The sequence below is a fragment of the Scylla paramamosain genome, chromosome 8 (assembly GCF_035594125.1).
Source record: "Scylla paramamosain isolate STU-SP2022 chromosome 8, ASM3559412v1, whole genome shotgun sequence".
NCBI lineage: Eukaryota > Metazoa > Arthropoda > Malacostraca > Decapoda > Portunidae > Scylla > Scylla paramamosain.
The window spans coordinates 19,017,098-19,034,503 of record NC_087158.1 but is presented as its reverse complement, the minus strand read 5'-3'; the positions used below and the strand labels follow the sequence as shown (position 1 = coordinate 19,034,503).

Here is a 17,406-nt window from a genome sequence, read left to right as displayed (position 1 = left end):
GAAACTGTGAGTCTCTCTCTGTGTGTGTGTGTGTGTGTGTGTGTGTGTGTGTGTGTGTGTGTGTGTGTGTGTGCGTGTGTCATTCATCTATGGACAGCGTGTGTGTGTGTGTAGATTAGTGATTCACAAGCTGTGTGCCATGGCTATCACTAAATGGCGCTGCTTAATTTTTCTAGATAGCCATGTGTCCTTAGATTTGTGGCTGGTGTGCCATGATATACTATGTCAAATATGTTGATAAGTCCGAACACACACACACACTTTGGAATATATAACACATGAAAAGACATTGAAGGTCTCAGTCTCAGATCTCACTGCCATCAGGTATGTGATCATGACATTCACTGGGGTTTCATTGCAGATGGATGGATGGAAGGATGCAGTTGCTAAGAGGTCTGGCAGAGGCTGAGGTGAAGGTTGCAGGTGGCACTCCAGCACTAGAATACCAAAATCTGCCTTCACAGCCAATGCACAGCACCAACTGGACACTTTCTAGGATGTAGCATATTTAGGTAAGTGAAAACAGCATATGGTGGTAGTAGTAGTAATGTGAATATAGTAGTTATAGTGGTTAAAATCAATGAATACTAAGATTGAGGCACTTCTACAAATCACAAATCCAGACAGCACATATCATCAGCACCATGTAGTATTAAATTTATTGTGTGTACTGTTTGATCTTTTCTTTAATCCTCGATCCAGGGCAGCGCTGGGTACTATGATGTGGTAACAAGTAAGTCTGAATTACAGTAAGTGTAAAGACCAGACTCACTGCAACCTATGTACAGGAAGAAGGTTGGCAGTTGCTGTGGCCATTAACATTATATATATATATATATATCAGCTCTAATCTGTCTTGTCATATTCTGCATTCTGGTACTATATTTTATACAAATCACACCAGCCACATTTCTTAGAAACCTTTCATGCTGGTCTTGAATACTTCATTCATCCTAGTCATACATATGCTGTAGAAGACAGAAGTAAAAATTGTAAAATTATTAGCATTCTACTCCTGGGCCTTGCTTGGACTTTAGCAGGATTCAGTATCAAGTATGCTTGTTAGTGGTCTGGCTTTGGGCAACTGATACACTACCCATCACTCTTTTCGTGTTATTAAAAACACTTCAATAATGTAAGTTTTTAGCATTCAAGGTAGCAACGCACAAAAGGCAGTCAACCTACATGTCACTGTTAGCATCTTGCATAACTGAATTTTCTCATAATTTAACTTGCCACATTATTCATATACAGCCTGTTCGATACACTAGTGGTAACTATTGTGAAATTCCCACAAGACTAAATGAAAATTATACGTAATTGAGTAGCTTTATGGTGGAGTGTTTGGCTCACAGCTTATAAGATGCAAGTTAAATTCTTACAGGATAGGTCAACATGCTTAGTAACACTTTCTTCTCAAATCTAATAATATTAATTAAATATTACTATCTACATGCTTGATGAAATAGAAAAAATGCAAACATACAACATTTTATTTACTATAATTGCTCTTACACTGATGTGGAAGATGTATTAATGCATTCTTATAAAATAATATGCACAAGCAAAATCAACATATGCATTATTAAGATTCCTCACAGTGATATATTTCACAACAAGAAAATATCAGACTGAGTATCTCATATGGAAACATAAAGCAGTACACACATTACAGTTGAATAAAGTAAGTGAAGTCCTTCAATAGTTTAAATAATTTTATGTAATCTGAAATTAATTACACACAATGGATAAATTTATGATATACTTCAATAAAGTACAGGATCAACACAATGAAGAAAAAAAAAAAAAAAAAAAAAAAAAAAAAAAAAAAAAAAGCACCTACACCTTAAGATACACATGTAATTGCATGTGGAATGCTTACAATGAAATGTAAAAGGTGTTCAATGTTGAGAACAGCAACACTGATGGAATGTCAAGCTGCCAATAATGTAAGCTATGGCAGATGTACAGTGCATAACCATGTTTTATCACCTAACCTTCCAAATAAAGCTACAAATTTACACTGGATATTTTATGCAGAAATCTTTAGTGTATGAATAATTTTTGCATTATTCTGAATATACTGGATTATCTTTACAATACCCTGGGTATATTGAAAGTGACATATACCCAAGGGGTTAAATGAATAATAGATTATCAACACTAAATATGATGGCATTACTAGTGAGGAGCTCCATTTGGTGAAAAAGAATCTGGTAAACAACTTTGTTTTGTTTTTTTCAATTATAAAATAAGATCCCTGCAAAATGACAAATTAGCAGGTTGTGCAGTTGAGGCACTTAAGAGGCCTCATTGAGCTAGATCTTTAGTGCTTTGGATGGTGATACAAAAATTCTCTCTAATGGTGGACTCAAGCACGGTCTGAAGCAGTGCACTTCTCTAAGACACTTTCATATGATGCTTCAGACATGTCAGTTGCTTGTATGTACTTCTGTATGCCTTCCAGTGCCTGCTTGAGAGCATTGAAGCTAGTGGAATAGAGCATCTTGGTCTTAATTTTGGCAGTATCAGGGCACCAAGACATAAGAATAAGTTTGTTCATCTTTGATTCAGATGTTCCTTGGAAGGACCGCTCATACTCAAAATCATACAAACCATAGCGACACTTGTCTGGTCCCAAGCTGCTAAGACAATTCAGGAAATCATCATAAGTTTCATCCCTCTCACCAAATTTCTCTATATCAATTTCTTTCTCATCTTTGATATAGAATATCATATATCTATACTTTTTTCCAGTTTTGATATCAGAGTAGGCTTTCTGAATACCATCTGCAACAGTTACTCCAGATGCCATGGCTTATTTCAAGATCTTTAGTATTGAGGGGATGATGAATCAATCTTCTTCCACAACTCAGCTTTTTGAACACAGCCTAAAAAAAGAAAAAGATGGATGAAATGAGTATACAATAAAAGGTTTGGTGCAAGAATATGATTTAGTTTTAATAACTTTTTTTCTATATTTCCTGTTTACTATTCCAAAGCTATAAAAACAGTTACCAAATAACAACTAGTCAACAAGAAGTTTTGGATATTCAGTTGCCCATTAACAGGAAGCAAAGGAAACAAAGACACCTGCAGATGTAGGAAATTCATGGATATCTGCTGTTTACCTTGAAAACAATCACTGTGTTCCATTTTCCTTGCACAAATAAGGAAAACCTTATGTGCATGTTTACAACCACATTATCATACATTTATATTCTATATAACTACAGAATAAACACTGGGACTGACAGACCTCATCGCGTAACTCATTCTAATTTCCACCTTTTTATATATCATCACCGCTGCTAACAAAACAAATGTTTCGTGAATAGTGATACGGCCTACTGTATTGTTTGCTCATCACCTTGACTACATGGTTACAAAAGAACATGCGAAACATTAATTTGGTAATTAAATTCAAAGGACATGGGCTATGGTAATTTAAAACATGTTTTGCTTCACTTTTGCAGTCAGAGTAACTAGGTACTGTGGTGACAGAGATGGCTGTAGATCTAAGTTATATATCTTTGGTCTAAGCTTAAAGTTATTCTTCCAGTAAAGGCAGACAATCTTTTATCTGTAAATCTTACAAGTGAACATTCTCTTCCATGGATGTCATCTAAACAGAAACATAATATGTACCACCGATAGTGATGACCAGAATATGAAGTTCATTGTATCAAATTTGTCTTCATTATGGTTAAGTAGGAGTGAATTACATTATCTTTCTGAATTACATTAGATGTGAAATGGCAAAGTAAAGTTCTCTCTCTCTCTCTCTCTCTCTCTCTCTCTCTCTCTTTCTCTCTTGCCATAGCCACATTGTACTGCCAAAGCTTGACACTATTCTAGACAACAATCCTCTTTTTTATTGACATTCAAATATCCCCTCCTCTACAAGGAACATAATTGAACTGTCCTTCACTAACAATCTCTACTGAAAATTTCACATCTTTTCTCTTTCTAAAACAGCTTCCATGAAGTTGGAGGCTGTGTAACTTCCACCAATACTTTTCCTCCTTCCAGCTGCTAATTCTTATCCATGCTCTTGTATATGATGTGCTTCATCTCACACAGTTCTCATAAACAGGATAGAGTCAAAAGCTTTCCTATAATCGACTCCTCTCCTATAACAAAAATTTCTTCATTTTCGGTCTATCACTTCCTGCCACTGCTGTGTCCCTTACTATCTTCTATCATTATTTTCCTGGTTATTACTCTTCTGAACTAGCTAACTACATGCATCACCCTACTCCTGCAACCTTGCTGCACAAGACTTCCTAATACCCTCATTCCCATGCTGTCCACCTTATTAATGCAAGAATTAACTGGTGTCTTCACTTTTTCACCCCTTTTACTGATAAACTTTTGGAACTCTTCCCATTTAATTTCCTCCTGCCTATCACTTACTGTTTCAAAAGAGGAGCATCATGACACCTCAAAAAATAAATTTGCTATCCCTCTTGGGTCTTATTTCCTCTAGAGAACAGTATTGTGAATGAGCTTTTTTTTTTTTAGCCATTTCTTTACTTTTGGCTGAGCTCCCTGATACATAAGTAAATACTACTACTACTACTACTACTACTACTACTACTACTACTACTACTACTACTACTAATAATAATAATAATAATAATAATAATAATAATAATAAAATGCACGCACACATTAGGAAACCCATACATAGACAGAGCATAAGAGGTTACTTGCCACAACCTGAACTGAAGTAAGTCACAGACTATATTCAATACATAACAATAAAATTTCTTTCTGTGCTCTCTCATGCTTGTCAACCACATCAATCCATGGATGACTGTATTAACATTATATGTTCTCACAGATTTTGTACTACTACTGCTCTATTATTAGGGAAATTCAAGTGGTTAAAATATATATATATATATATATATATATATATATATATATATATATATATATATATATATATATATATATATATATATATATATATATATATATGTATTTGAAACACCATGCTAACATTTTTTTATAATTTACTAAGTAACATGTATTAGTATAACCTTTTATTGGTCTTCAGGAACCTCAAATTTTATATACAACTGACTGAACAAAAAATATGAGATTATATGGTTCATCAGTGTTATTGGTTTCAGGGTTACTATGAAAATATAAATTAATTAATTTGTGATGAACTAAACTTGGAACAGTTTTAAACACAGCCTAAATAACAAGCCTCAGCTTATAAAACAAACACAAAAGACACACCTTGAAGTCAAAGCAAATTTTCAGAGGTGTCTAGACAGATTCAATTCATACTAACAAGGAAATGGTCACACCTGATAAGCCAGTCAGTTATCTTATCATGATATGATATCTTTTAACAATGTCCCATTCAGCCATTGCAGTGGTGGATACATTTCTTTGATCAAATGCTGAAATTATTCATCTATTCTTATTTGAAAGTTTAGTAATAAACAACTGAAATTATAGAATTAATGGCATAAGCCACTTCTCATACATTTGTTTAAACATACCTAAAAGCCAATGACTACATGCAGTAAAAACATGTGCATTTACTAAAATAGCTTTTAAGATTAAAGAAAAGAATGCAGTACCAAATAAGAATGAACAGTAATTAATTTTTTCTAAAAATTCACACACCAAAGGTTTCCTAAACAGCAAACTTGCTTCAGTTTATATAGTTCATCCTTTCAGACTTTAGTGCTCTCTCTCTCTCTCTCTCTCTCTCTCTCTCTCTCTCTCTCTCTCTCTCTCTCTCTCTCTCTCTCTCTCTCTCTCATACTGAAGGACTATGAAAGACACCTCTCCTACTGTCCTGTTAGAAGCATACAACTGAAAATATAGCAAACACTAAATGCTTGTTTAACACAACTTACATTCCAGAAAAGCTGTGCATTACACAAAAATGTTTTATGTGAATCCTGTTTTCCCACTGACTCATTACACAAGTTAAAATACAGTGATGTCTCAATGAGACATTATCCACCCCAAGCCAAGGTAACACATGGGGGTCCACCAACAATACAAAAATATAGGTATGCCAGGTCAAGTACTATTGCTAAAGAGCTGGAGAGAGAGAGAGAGAGAGAGAGAGAGAGAGAGAGAGAGAGAGAGAGAGAGAGAGAGAGAGAGAGAGAGAGAGAGAGAGAGAGAGAGAGAGAGAGAGAGAGAGAGAGAGAGAGAGAGAGAATCTTACTTAAGAAGAATGATTAATAAGTACATTCTCAGGATTGAAAACAGATGAGAACAAGGGATATGATCTAAGTTTACAAAATCATTTACAATCTGGACACTATTAGCAAGAATTTCATTTTTTGGATGTTGTGATATGAGTCATCCACTTGTACCTTGGTGATCAATTATGGCTTCATTGGTAACTAATTGAGGCAAACAGTTTTGAATGTTGTTCACTATGGTCTTAGGAACACATGCTGGACACATGATCATCAGGTATATCTTCCAAGTTAGAGCTTGAGTTCATATGATCCAATCATAAAAGACCAAAAATTTTCACTTGTCAATATTTTAAAAACCATTATTGATGAGTATTTAACAAACCTCAATCTGCCACACAAGTCATGGGCATTAAAATTAAGTTTGGTTCCCAAATGGTCCCTCTCATAACTACACTTTACATAAATTTCTCAGCACTTGTGTTTTGAAATGCTGGGAAGTTAACCTGAATGACAGCCATGAGAAGTGGTTAAGATGAATCTTGACTGGCTATTCTAGGTATATTCATTGCAAACCAGGCCATCAAGACCTAAGAGGATGTTGACTGGCCCTGATTATCCTCAAGGGCAAACCCAGGATTTATTTTTGGGTGTTGTTCTTAATATTCACTACAGTCTGTAGAAATAAGAATTCAACACACATTAATCATAAAAGACACAAAGGAGAGTTACACAATGTGCCTACAGCCAACCTGCTGCACACCTGGCTGTGTTTGTGGGTGACACAGTGAGGCCTTGCCCTATAAATTACTACTGCCAAAAATAACTGTATTCTTATTTGCAATGTGCCTTTTCTTAATACAGATTTGAGGTGTGGTCTCAGGTCCAATGTGATCTTGGTCAGACTAATGGAAGGCACCCAATGTGGTGACTCTCCTCTTGCCTCACAAGTCATGAAATGTTCATATTGCTCATTTCAACAGTTAGAACAATAAAATATAGTAACAATAAAAATATAGTAAAATAGAAATAATAATAACTAATAAACAATGTTCAGAAAATAAATGCTGTTTGTGCAATTAGTGCAATGCCTCCTGGATCTGCAAATGATCCTGTCACACAGACAATAACCATAAATTGAAGATGCCACTCAAAACTGGGGAGGGGCAGAACACAAATCACTATAAAGTACAATGAAACAAGGTTGTAAAGAAATGGATCTCAGTTCAAGTGAGATCTAAAACTTTGGAATGGATGTAACTGATAGATATGTATTATAAAAATTGAAAGAAAAATAAACAAACTAAAACTAAATATCAGCAAAATGGATAAGAGATGGGTCACAATACCTATCTTGCAACCACAAATAAGTCACACTTATCTCCAGGATGTCTCATGTATTGATAACAGCATGCCTTGGTCAACAGCAGCCTTCAACTGTGGAATTTTGATGATACAACTAGCTTTTCTGTTGGTAATATTTATAAGGTTCATCATGCTTACAGATGCTTCCATTATTTGATGAATAATGCTATATTTGGTTGCATCAGTCCCACCCAAATACCCTGCATTTCCTCAGTTTGAACGCTTTTGTGAAAGAATTATGAAAATAACTGATGGAAATTTACCATTACCGAAATAATAAAACAATAATTAAGTTCCGATATCTTAAGGATAGCTGGATGATGACTCATAGCCACGGTTCTTAAGGTGATTACCTTGTTATTTAGGTCACACCACACCCTTCTTTCCTGCCTCCCTCTCTTTCTCACGAACATGCACAGACACTTTTACACACACATACACACACACACACACACACACGTACACGCTCACCCGGCAGCCTCACCGGTACACGGAACTCACCAGTCACCAATTCTTCCTCAGGTAATGCCATTACCAAGGCATCACTATTATTTGCTCTAAAAGTCACTTGTTCCTTCCAAACATTGCTATAGAAACATTTTAGAACATGAATTACTCGTGTATGCCTAACGCCAGCGCATATCTGGTTGGAGAAGGGCAAGAATCTTACCAGTGGGTGGAGCAGCAGCCGGTGTGGAGGAGGTGGAGTCTGAGGTGGAGCACTCAGGGCCTCACGTCACGCCATTACACACCTACAACATTTTGTAGATCACATTTGTCCAGTTATTGAGTTTTTAGGTCATACTAAAAATTAATTATTTATTTTGAAGTTAATATAAAATCGGTAATAATGACGTATTGTTTCAGCACATGAGGTGATATTGTCAGAATAAGGCTTACGTGGGTAGTGCTTCTCACCATGGCGGATCCTTTGAGTTTGTTGCGGGAGTACAATGTTAACAATAAAGAAATAATCACCGATGGAGACAACGTAATCTTTGGAGATTTTTCGTGGCCCAAAACTGTGATGACCAACTATCTGGTGTATGGGTGAGTCAGTAACGTTTGTCATTGCTGGAAGACATAGCAACTCGAATAATGAGGTATGTTCCTCTGCCATAGATATGGCTGAACAGTTGGCGTGGCCAATTTTGATACATTTGCTGCTGCTAAAACCCTAGAAAGTCTGAACACTTCATTCAGTATGGGACCTGAAAATCTTCACTTTTCTGCTTACGTACTGCAGTGACTCACTAACTACTCCCATATTATGCAGTTTTCAAAAGCCCTTACAAGATAGAACCCTTCCATTACTCCGGAAAACCTCTCTTGTAGTTTCAGTCTTTAAAAAATTGGTTTTTCCCTTAGTTACAGACCGATTAGCCTGACGAGGGTCATGCAGATGTTTTGAGAGAATAATAATAAACTCCCTCTAGTGATATCTAGAAGAGAATACTTTGCTGTCTGCTCATCAGTTTGGCTTCCATTCAGTTGAGGACCAGCCACTTCTAACATATAATGACATAACATCTTGGTTGGATGAGGGTAATATGGTTGACTTAACCCTGTTTGATTTCTCTAAGACTTTTGATCTTGTTAACCATGACATATTACTAACTTCAGTTATCCCGAATAGGAATTGGTGGTTCAGTGCTTCTTTGGAGTAGAGATTTCCTTAGAGGCTGAGCATTGAAAGTGGTGGTCATTGGGGAAGAAAGTTCTGTTAGTGTGAGTAGTGGTGTCCCCTAAGGCTCTGTCCTGGGCCCCACCTTGTTCCTTATCTACATTAACTTTATTGCTTCTGACTTCTCCTGCATGTATAAAATTTTTGATGACGACTTGAAAATTTACCTAAAGACACATTTCTCCCTCTTACACTCAACATAATTTGTCCTCCAATGCAGAAAGACATAGACCAAATCATGGGGACTCAAGATAAAATACTGACAAAACAGTTGCTATTAGGTTTTGTCATGGCACCTCACCCCATCTAGGACCCATTTACTATATGAATGGCCATCTAATTTAGTTTGTAGATACAGCATCAGATTTGGGACTGTTGGTTGATAACACCTTGAAATTTCACCAACACATTTGCAGAACTGTTAATAAGGCTTCCAGCATTGCCTCTAATCTTCTGAAGAGCACAGTCAACTGGGACTCCTCATTTATGCCTTCTCTCTATCTCACACATATTTGTCCAATAATTCAGTTCTGTTCAGTGATTTAGCATACAGGATGTGAAGGAAGGAGTTTGTCATTGGTTCAAGCAAATTTTTGGATTGCATAACATGGATTATAGTGCTCATCTTTCTATGCTGGATCTGTATTCAGTGTGAGATAGACTACTCAGAACTGATCTGATCAAGGTTTGGAAAATATTTAAGGGATTATCACCGATCTCCATGACTGATACCAATGGCAGATGTCAGGACACAGGACCACTCTCTCAAAATATTTTATACTGACTTGCGCAAAAGGTTTTTCTCAGTTAGAGTCATTAGCCATTGGAATTCCTTGCCTTCTGAAGTTGTGCTGGCTCTCACTTTACCACTGTTTAAGAGATTACTTGCTGCTCATTTGGGGGACAGACTATATGAATATTAACTGTATATTATTACTGATAATTCATTAAATGCTTACAACACACATTCCACAGTATATTACATCAGGAACATGTTTATCATCATCACAAATGCTTTATTACTCTGTGGCATGTTTGGAGCTCCCTTCTAGTGGAGCTCTTCCTGGTAAGAAACCTTTCAGTATTCTTCAGGACATTCATCATGCAGGAATAACTTGTCTTTCATGCAGAAGGGGAAGTTGAGGAAATTTGAGGATAAATGTTAACAATAGTGGCTGTGTACTAGTCTGTAGTTGCTGTTACGAGTGTAGGGATTCAGGATGACAGGTGACCCAATTGTTTACTTGCTTTGGCTTTAATTCTTATTCATGTCCTATTTTCATGCCCTCTTCTCCTCACATTTTAGATTAATCCTTTGTGGTGAAAGTCCAGTTCTGTGAGTGTAAATGCCTCAAAAACATAAAATGTACCTAAAAGATAAGAAGTAAAATGTTTATCTTCCAAATGTATTGTTCCTTATAGGTCTGGCAAGAATGGACGCCCGGACTTCTATTACACGTTGGAATGCTTGCTGTATCTCCTTAAAAATGTCAATCTCAGCCATCCTGCATACATGCGGAAGGCTGCGGTGAGTAGTGATGCAAACTGTGGTGTACGATATAAATAATGTTGAGACTTTTCAGTAGGTACAACTTTATGAATTATTTCAGAACTATTTTCTCTTACTTATTGTAAGAAGATTAATTATCTTTTATTTGTCATATGAAGCAACATAAGAGTGGGATATTGATATGTTAATGCATTGATACATTTGGAGTTCTTTATCAATTACAAGAACTGTTATTTTGTATGAAAGGTATTCATGGATAAGTATCTCATAGTGCTTTTATGTAATTAGTTACTGATTTTGGTATGAATGCTGTGTGTTTCACAATGAAGCATGAAATATTTTTAAAAGAATGATACTTAACTATGAATAGTGTTTTATCTTTCACACTTGAATCTTTCCTTGTAGGCTGAACATATGCCAGCAGTGCGACGTCCTGACCGCAAAGAGCTCTTAGCCTACCTCAATGGAGAAACATCAACAGCTGCTGCTATTGATAAATATGGTTCCTTTGAAGCTCCCACACAGGTGAGTGAAGCATATTGATAGCAATGTATAGCTTGTTGGTTTAATGCTGTCACCATCTTGCTGGTGTCTGATGAATTTTGCATTTGTTTTCATCTCAAAAACTGGTGCAGCATGTGTAATCACAGAATTCTTTGTTAAATAAACACTGGCATAATACACAAGTCAGTTATAGTCTGCTTTTTAATAAATACAGTATATAGCCTACTATTTAATACATACAGTATAGTCATACAACTCATGTATTCCAGTCCTTTTTGGGCCTTCAAGAAGTAACCTTTGGATGCTATGAGCACAGCACGAAGATAAATTTCTTTTTCTTTCATATTGTTTTTTGTATTTGAACTCTTTTTGTCTGCACACATCCTGACTTGGAAACTTTTATCCCATACATAGAGATGGAGGAATGGGCAGATCTACATAGGTGAGGGGTCAGCTTTAGGTGCTTCAGTGGTTTGCACTTTCAGTTTCTAGTTTCTAGTCCCTCCTTTATTTCAACCTGATAGCACCACTGCCACCTTACCTATTTCTAAAGTTGAACTCTTTGGTTATACCTTTGATTGGATGATTCAGGGCTTGTTCCTCCCTCTCCTCCATCCTCTGACTACTTCATGTTACTCATTAAAATCCTTCACAGTGATGTTTTCCATCCCCTTGCTGGTCTAAACCCTTGGAAGGCTTATGAACCTGATGGGGTTCCACCTATTGTTCTCCAAAACTGTGCCTCTGTGCTTACACCTTATCTACGTAGTCAAGCTCTCAACTCTGTCTGTCAACATCCACCTTTCCTTCTTGCTGGAAGTTTGCCTACATTCAGCCTGTTCTTAAAAAGGGTAACCATTCTAATCCCTCAAACTATCATGCTATTGCTTTAATTTCCTGCCTATCTAAAGTTTTTTAATCTATCCTCAACAGGAAGATTCTTAAACATCTATCACTTCACAACCTTCTATCTGATTGCCAGTATGGGTCCCATCAAGGCCATTCTACTGGTGTTCTGGCTTTAATTACTGAGTCTTGGTCATCCTCTTTTAGAGATTTTGGTGAAACTTTTGCTGTTGCCTTAGACATATCAAAAGCTTTTGATAGAGTCTGGCACAAAGCTTTGATTTCCACACTACTCTCTTATAGTTTCTATCCTTCTCTGTGTAACTTCATCTCAAGTTTCCTTTCTGACTGTTCTGTTGCTGCTGTGGTAGATGGTCACTGTTCTTCTCCTAAATCTATTAATACTGGTGTTCCTTAGAGTTCTTTCCTGTCACCCACTCTCTTCCTATTATTCATCAATGATCTTCTAAATCAAACTTCTTGCCCTATCCACTCCTACACTGATCATACCACCCTGCACTTTTCCATGTCTTTTCATAGACATCCAACCCTTCAAGAAATAAACAGTTCAAACAGGGAAGCCACAGAACACCTGACTTCTGATCTCTCAAAAATTTCTGATTGGGGCAGAGCAAACTTATTATTGTTCAGTGCCTCAAAAACTCAATCTCTCCATCTATCAACTCAACACAACCCTCCAAACAACTATTCCCTCTTCCTCAGTAACACTCAGCTGACCCCCCCCCCTCTTCTACACTGAACATCCTTAGTCTGTCCTTTACTTATAATCTAAATTGGAGGTTTCACATCTCATCTTTAGCTAAACACCTTCTAGGAAGCTATGAATTCTGAGTCGTCTCCTCCAGTTTTCTCAACCCCTCTCCTCTCCTCTAACTGACTGTCTTAAGGCACTTTCTCGTTGCCATGGTGTTGCATCTCTTGCTATCTTCTACCGCTATTTTTTTATGCCAACTGCTCTTCAGATTTGCTAACTGCATGCCTCCCCTCCTCTCGCAGCTTCACTGCACAAGACTTTCTTCTTTCTCTCACCACCTATGGTAAACTTTGGAACTCCCTGCCTGCTTCTGTATTTCCACTTTCCGATGACTTGAGTTCTTTCAAGAGGGAGGTTTCAACACATTTATCCTTTAATTTTTTTACTACCACTTTCAACTCTGTTTGGGGACCAACTTCTTAGTAGGCTTTTTTATTTGGTCAGTGCCCTTTCTACACACAAAAAAAAGTCTGCCATATTCTCACAGGGTATGTGGTACCTTAGTATTTTATGCTTAATATTGATCTTTAATAGCAATACCCAGCCTAATGCAGTTTTTATCTTATAGGTAAAGAGGGAAGTTGAAGATACCTCAAATAGTACAGCCAAGAAACCTCGCTATGATGATGGTGATGGGCATAAAATTGAGGAACCACCTGTCCCTAGTCTGGATGCCCAAGAAGAGTCATCACTTATCAGTAGCATTGACCAGTAAATTATTTTCATTTTCATTTGTAACAACCAAGATGTCAAATTCTTGAATCTCAGATAATGAAGTTGTCAATAAACAAGTTACTTTGCCACTGAAATAATAGTAGAGGAGAATTTAAAGGAAATTAAAAATGGTATGCAGCTTTCATAGACCTAGAGAATACCTTGTAATACTCGTAAGATACAGGAGCCTTCTTGAACATTCCTGAAGTTCATGTGGTGGATGGGCAGTTATTGGATGGAACTTAAGTATTTTATAGAGAGTGAGTGTGGAAGCAGTACTTAGTAAAAATTTTGTTATGAAATGGGAGTGATAGGAGTATGTGATGCTGCCATGGTTGTTTGTTATTTTCTTGGATAGTTATAAGAAGCAAAGGGAAACTAAGATTGGAAATGTAGAATGTAAGATAGAGTTGGTAGCATATTTGTGTAAATCTTGTTGTCTGTTTGTGTCTTGTTGTGTGTTTGTGTGTGTGTTGTCTGTTGTGTGTGTTAGTTGGAGGAAAGTGTTAGGTAATTTTAAGAAGTGAGAATGGAGGAAGTGAGAGGTTAGGTGTTTGTTGATGTCATCATCATCATCATCATCAGGCTATGTTATTTCACCTTAGGATGAAGGCCTCCCCAAGCCTTGTCCTTACATTATCTTCTGTTCAGCTGCTCCAGACCATCCTTACAAAGTGTATTTTATCTCTATATCTAATTTTCTGTATGTTTGACTGCTCAGGTGCTCCTATTTTTGTTTCTTACTTGGCTAACTTTGGAAGAATATATTAATAAATGAAATTGTTTCTCTCTGTCAGTGTTGATGCATGGATCAGAGAAGTGGATGTAGAATAGAGCACAACAGTCAAAATTGCAAACTACAGAAATTAATTATCTGAAAGAGGCATGTTGAGTAGCTAGATGGGAAGGTAAGGACAGTAAATGTGCTAATGAAATATGTGCAAGGGAACTTACACAAATTAAGTGAAGTGTGGAATGTTGAAATAGGTTTTAGAATACAGAAGAATACAGTAAAAGGATCTATGCAAAAGAGATATTAGTAGAGGAAGAGCACCTGAGTAATTGAAAAGGAAGTATTTAGGTAAAGAGAGATGGAGGCTTCTCTGTCATGGCCTCTTCCTTGTGGGACTATTATTCTGGGAATGAGGCATCAGAAAGAGATAGATAGATTGCCACTTTCAAGTTCATGAACACCTGCTAATTTTTATTGGTGTAACAGGATCTGCTTTGCAAAAAATCCAAATTAGTGAAATTTGTCAGTTAGTATTTAAATCAAAGTTTGCTTTTATAATTATTTTAAAATCCTTAAGTAGAAATTAGTCACAGTTTACATTTGCTAACAGAGTGATATATTTTACAGGTTCTTGCCAGAGGCTGTGTCAACTGAAAATATTGCAATAATTGAAACCAAACATTTTATCCATAAGACCAAAGAGGGTGATGTCCCAAAACTTGGGACAGATGCACACAACAGTGAAGCTTGATACTGACATCACCATCATCCTGCTAAGCTTTGACAAGGTTACAAGATAATGGCAAAAAATATTTTCTGTAGCATGTTTGTAAAAAAATAACCACCTAATTAATTAATTAAGTTAATAAATAAATGCATAGTGAAGTTGAGAGAATTTATGTATGTTCAGTATCTTCTCTCAGCCTGACTTTAGTACCACAACCATAGATTAAAAAGATCCTGTTATGTAGATAACACATGTCATTCTCATTAACAGATCTAGTTGTAAAAATTTATATCTTTATTAATGCTTCAGAATATAGGATAACAATATGTAATAGAATTGCATTATGATCAGCTGTATATCTAATGATGAAATTTTTGTTCACCAGCTTGCCTCACCTCCAGGAGGAAGGTCTCATGAGAGTCAGTGTGCCTCACTCAGTGCCAAGGTTAGAGTCCCAGTGTGCCTCACCAACCTCTTGTTTTGACCAGAAGGTGTGCTTTAAGTTATATGTATCATATAATAAGAGTTTCTGTAATGGATACGATGAAGATTAGCAACAAGTGACTGGCAGTTGGGAGAAACTCAATTTGTAGGGAAAAGTAAACAAACATTTCATGCCCCATATAATTTTTGTTTGAGGCATTTTTCTTTAAATCAAGTTTGAGCTATGAGCTTGATAATTTTGGAGTAGCCATCTTACTTTTCCATTATTTATTTATTTTCTTATGTGAGAGGGGCACTGGCGAATGGCAACAAAAATTTGAATTAAAAAGGCATAGGAGTATTTTATCAGTATACCTAAATTGATTGTGATAAACAGTCAAAATTGTTGTGACATGCATTTACATTATGTATTTCAATTATTATACAGGTAAGCAACAAAAAGAAAAGAAAAAAAAGAAAGGAAAATAAAGAAAGAAAAAGAAATCCTTATTAAGTGGGTTGAGTCAGTATAGTATGGATCAGGACAATGTAGGTCTTGATGTATCAGCACTGAGCCACAGCCATCTTCCACTAGCCAGGTACTAGTACCTGGTGATGCTATCCCCTACTTGTCTTCCTATCACCCTGCCACCCTACTAGCACACCGCACTGAGGGTTGCTGCAGTCCATCTAGTTGGCTATCATACTGGGCAAATTTCCTGTGGATCTCAAGTCATAGAATCATGTGTACCTACTACTGTAGTCTTCCCTATCCTATCACTTGCCTCTCATGTGGTAGTCCTAACTGATGCATTTCCACAACAAAATGTCTGACATTTCTCTCTCCATATCCCAATTTTCACTCAGAGTGGAGTTACTTTGGCTTTAGTGACGTAATTTATTGAAAGAATGAAAAAAGAAAATGTGGAGGCATAAATGGTTTGCAAGAAGAGAGAAGCAGAAAAAAGTGATGCAGCAGTTGCAGTTTTATGAAATATGAACATTGTACAATAGCCAAGAAAAACAAGACTACTTTAGGCTCTAGTGCAGGATGATTTGTTTTATGTTGTTGCTGCTGCTAATTCTTATTATTTAATATTTTTCATGGATGTTAACAGGGTATCTAAATGAAACTGTGATCCTTTGGTGAAATACACTGTAGCATATATAGTATATAGTACAGTGAATTTTTGGTAGAATTGTGGGAGAAAATATTCTTGACAAACAACTTGGTTTACAGTTTGTATTTTTTCATAGGATGTATTTTATTTATTTATTTATTTGTCTTTATTATTATTATTATTGTTTTTATTTTATTTATTTATTTTTATTTATTTATTTATTTATTTATTTATTTATTTATTTATTTTATTTTTTTCCATAGCATGGGCACTTCCAGGGATGTCTTCTGTGTGTTGTAGCAGTTTTGACTCTATTTTTTATCCACTTAATACAATGCCTGATAATTATGAATTGTGAGAGACATAATTCTTATGTTATTTGTTTCCTCTGCCAAACATATTTGTCAGTTCAGTTTGTTTACTAAGTCTCTAGATAAAGTAAAGTAGAAAGCTGTCTTTTCTTTTATTACACTTTTATAACAGAAGTGTTTTACTTCAAGCAGTCCGCTGATAAATAGGAACATGAAAAAATAATACTACATTGCAGTTGCTGTTCCATACACTCCATAAAAGAAAAAAAAAGTCATATAATGAAAGTTGCTCACTATATTAGACCTTAATGATAGGTTTATGTTTTTTAAGATAATATGAATTTAGTCATGCAATAAACCTATTTTGTAAAGAATTAATTTAATTCATAAAAAGACTTAAAATTCATGAGAGCTGGTAAGGGGCAGGGTCAGCTCATACAAAAGGACATTCAAACTAAAGCTGCACATGGGGAAAAAAAGAAAGGTGATAGTTTTTGAGTGGTATTGGAAG

The 17,406-nt window shown here is 36.1% G+C and overlaps 2 protein-coding genes across 4 annotated transcripts; one reads left to right on the top strand and one right to left on the bottom strand.

The window, feature by feature from the left end:
* Window positions 1-1,479: 1,479 nt before the first annotated feature.
* LOC135102918 (cofilin/actin-depolymerizing factor homolog) lies at window positions 1,480-8,337 on the bottom strand. 2 transcript variants are annotated; one of them, XM_064008581.1, is made up of 2 exons: window positions 8,218-8,337; window positions 1,480-2,891 (listed from the first exon to the last, which is right to left on the bottom strand). In XM_064008581.1, exon 2 carries the CDS (start codon window positions 2,813-2,815, stop codon window positions 2,372-2,374), a length of 444 nt encoding a protein of 147 aa, XP_063864651.1. In that variant the 5' UTR covers window positions 2,816-2,891; window positions 8,218-8,337; the 3' UTR covers window positions 1,480-2,371. The 2 variants fall into 2 exon arrangements, with proteins under 2 accessions (XP_063864651.1, XP_063864652.1); XM_064008582.1 differs by lacking the exon at window positions 8,218-8,337 and adding an exon at window positions 5,254-5,341.
* Window positions 8,322-17,038, top strand: LOC135102917 (parafibromin-like). 2 transcript variants are annotated; one of them, XR_010269865.1, is made up of 6 exons: window positions 8,322-8,597; window positions 10,654-10,759; window positions 11,147-11,266; window positions 13,435-13,577; window positions 14,378-14,488; window positions 14,941-15,076. XR_010269865.1 is itself a non-coding variant. In XM_064008580.1 (6 exons), exons 1-5 carry the CDS (start codon window positions 8,467-8,469, stop codon window positions 15,062-15,064), a joined length of 624 nt encoding a protein of 207 aa, XP_063864650.1. In that variant the 5' UTR covers window positions 8,322-8,466; the 3' UTR covers window positions 15,065-15,101; window positions 15,426-17,038. The 2 variants fall into 2 exon arrangements, 1 of the variants encoding a protein (XP_063864650.1); XM_064008580.1 differs by lacking the exon at window positions 14,378-14,488 and adding an exon at window positions 15,426-17,038 and having other exon boundaries at window positions 14,941-15,101.
* The last annotated feature ends 368 nt before the right edge of the window (window positions 17,039-17,406 follow it).

Excerpts from the sequence above, each read along its gene's own strand:
- LOC135102918 (XM_064008581.1), bottom strand. The coding sequence starts at position 2,815 with ATGGCATCTGGAGTAACTGTTGCAGATGGTATTCAGAAAGCCTACTCT.
- LOC135102917 (XM_064008580.1), top strand. The coding sequence starts at position 8,467 with ATGGCGGATCCTTTGAGTTTGTTGCGGGAGTACAATGTTAACAATAAA. Across the intron at positions 8,598-10,653 it reads ACCAACTATCTGGTGTATGG|GTCTGGCAAGAATGGACGCC; the intron begins GTGAGTCAGTAA and ends TGTTCCTTATAG. Across the intron at positions 10,760-11,146 it reads CATACATGCGGAAGGCTGCG|GCTGAACATATGCCAGCAGT; the intron begins GTGAGTAGTGAT and ends CTTTCCTTGTAG.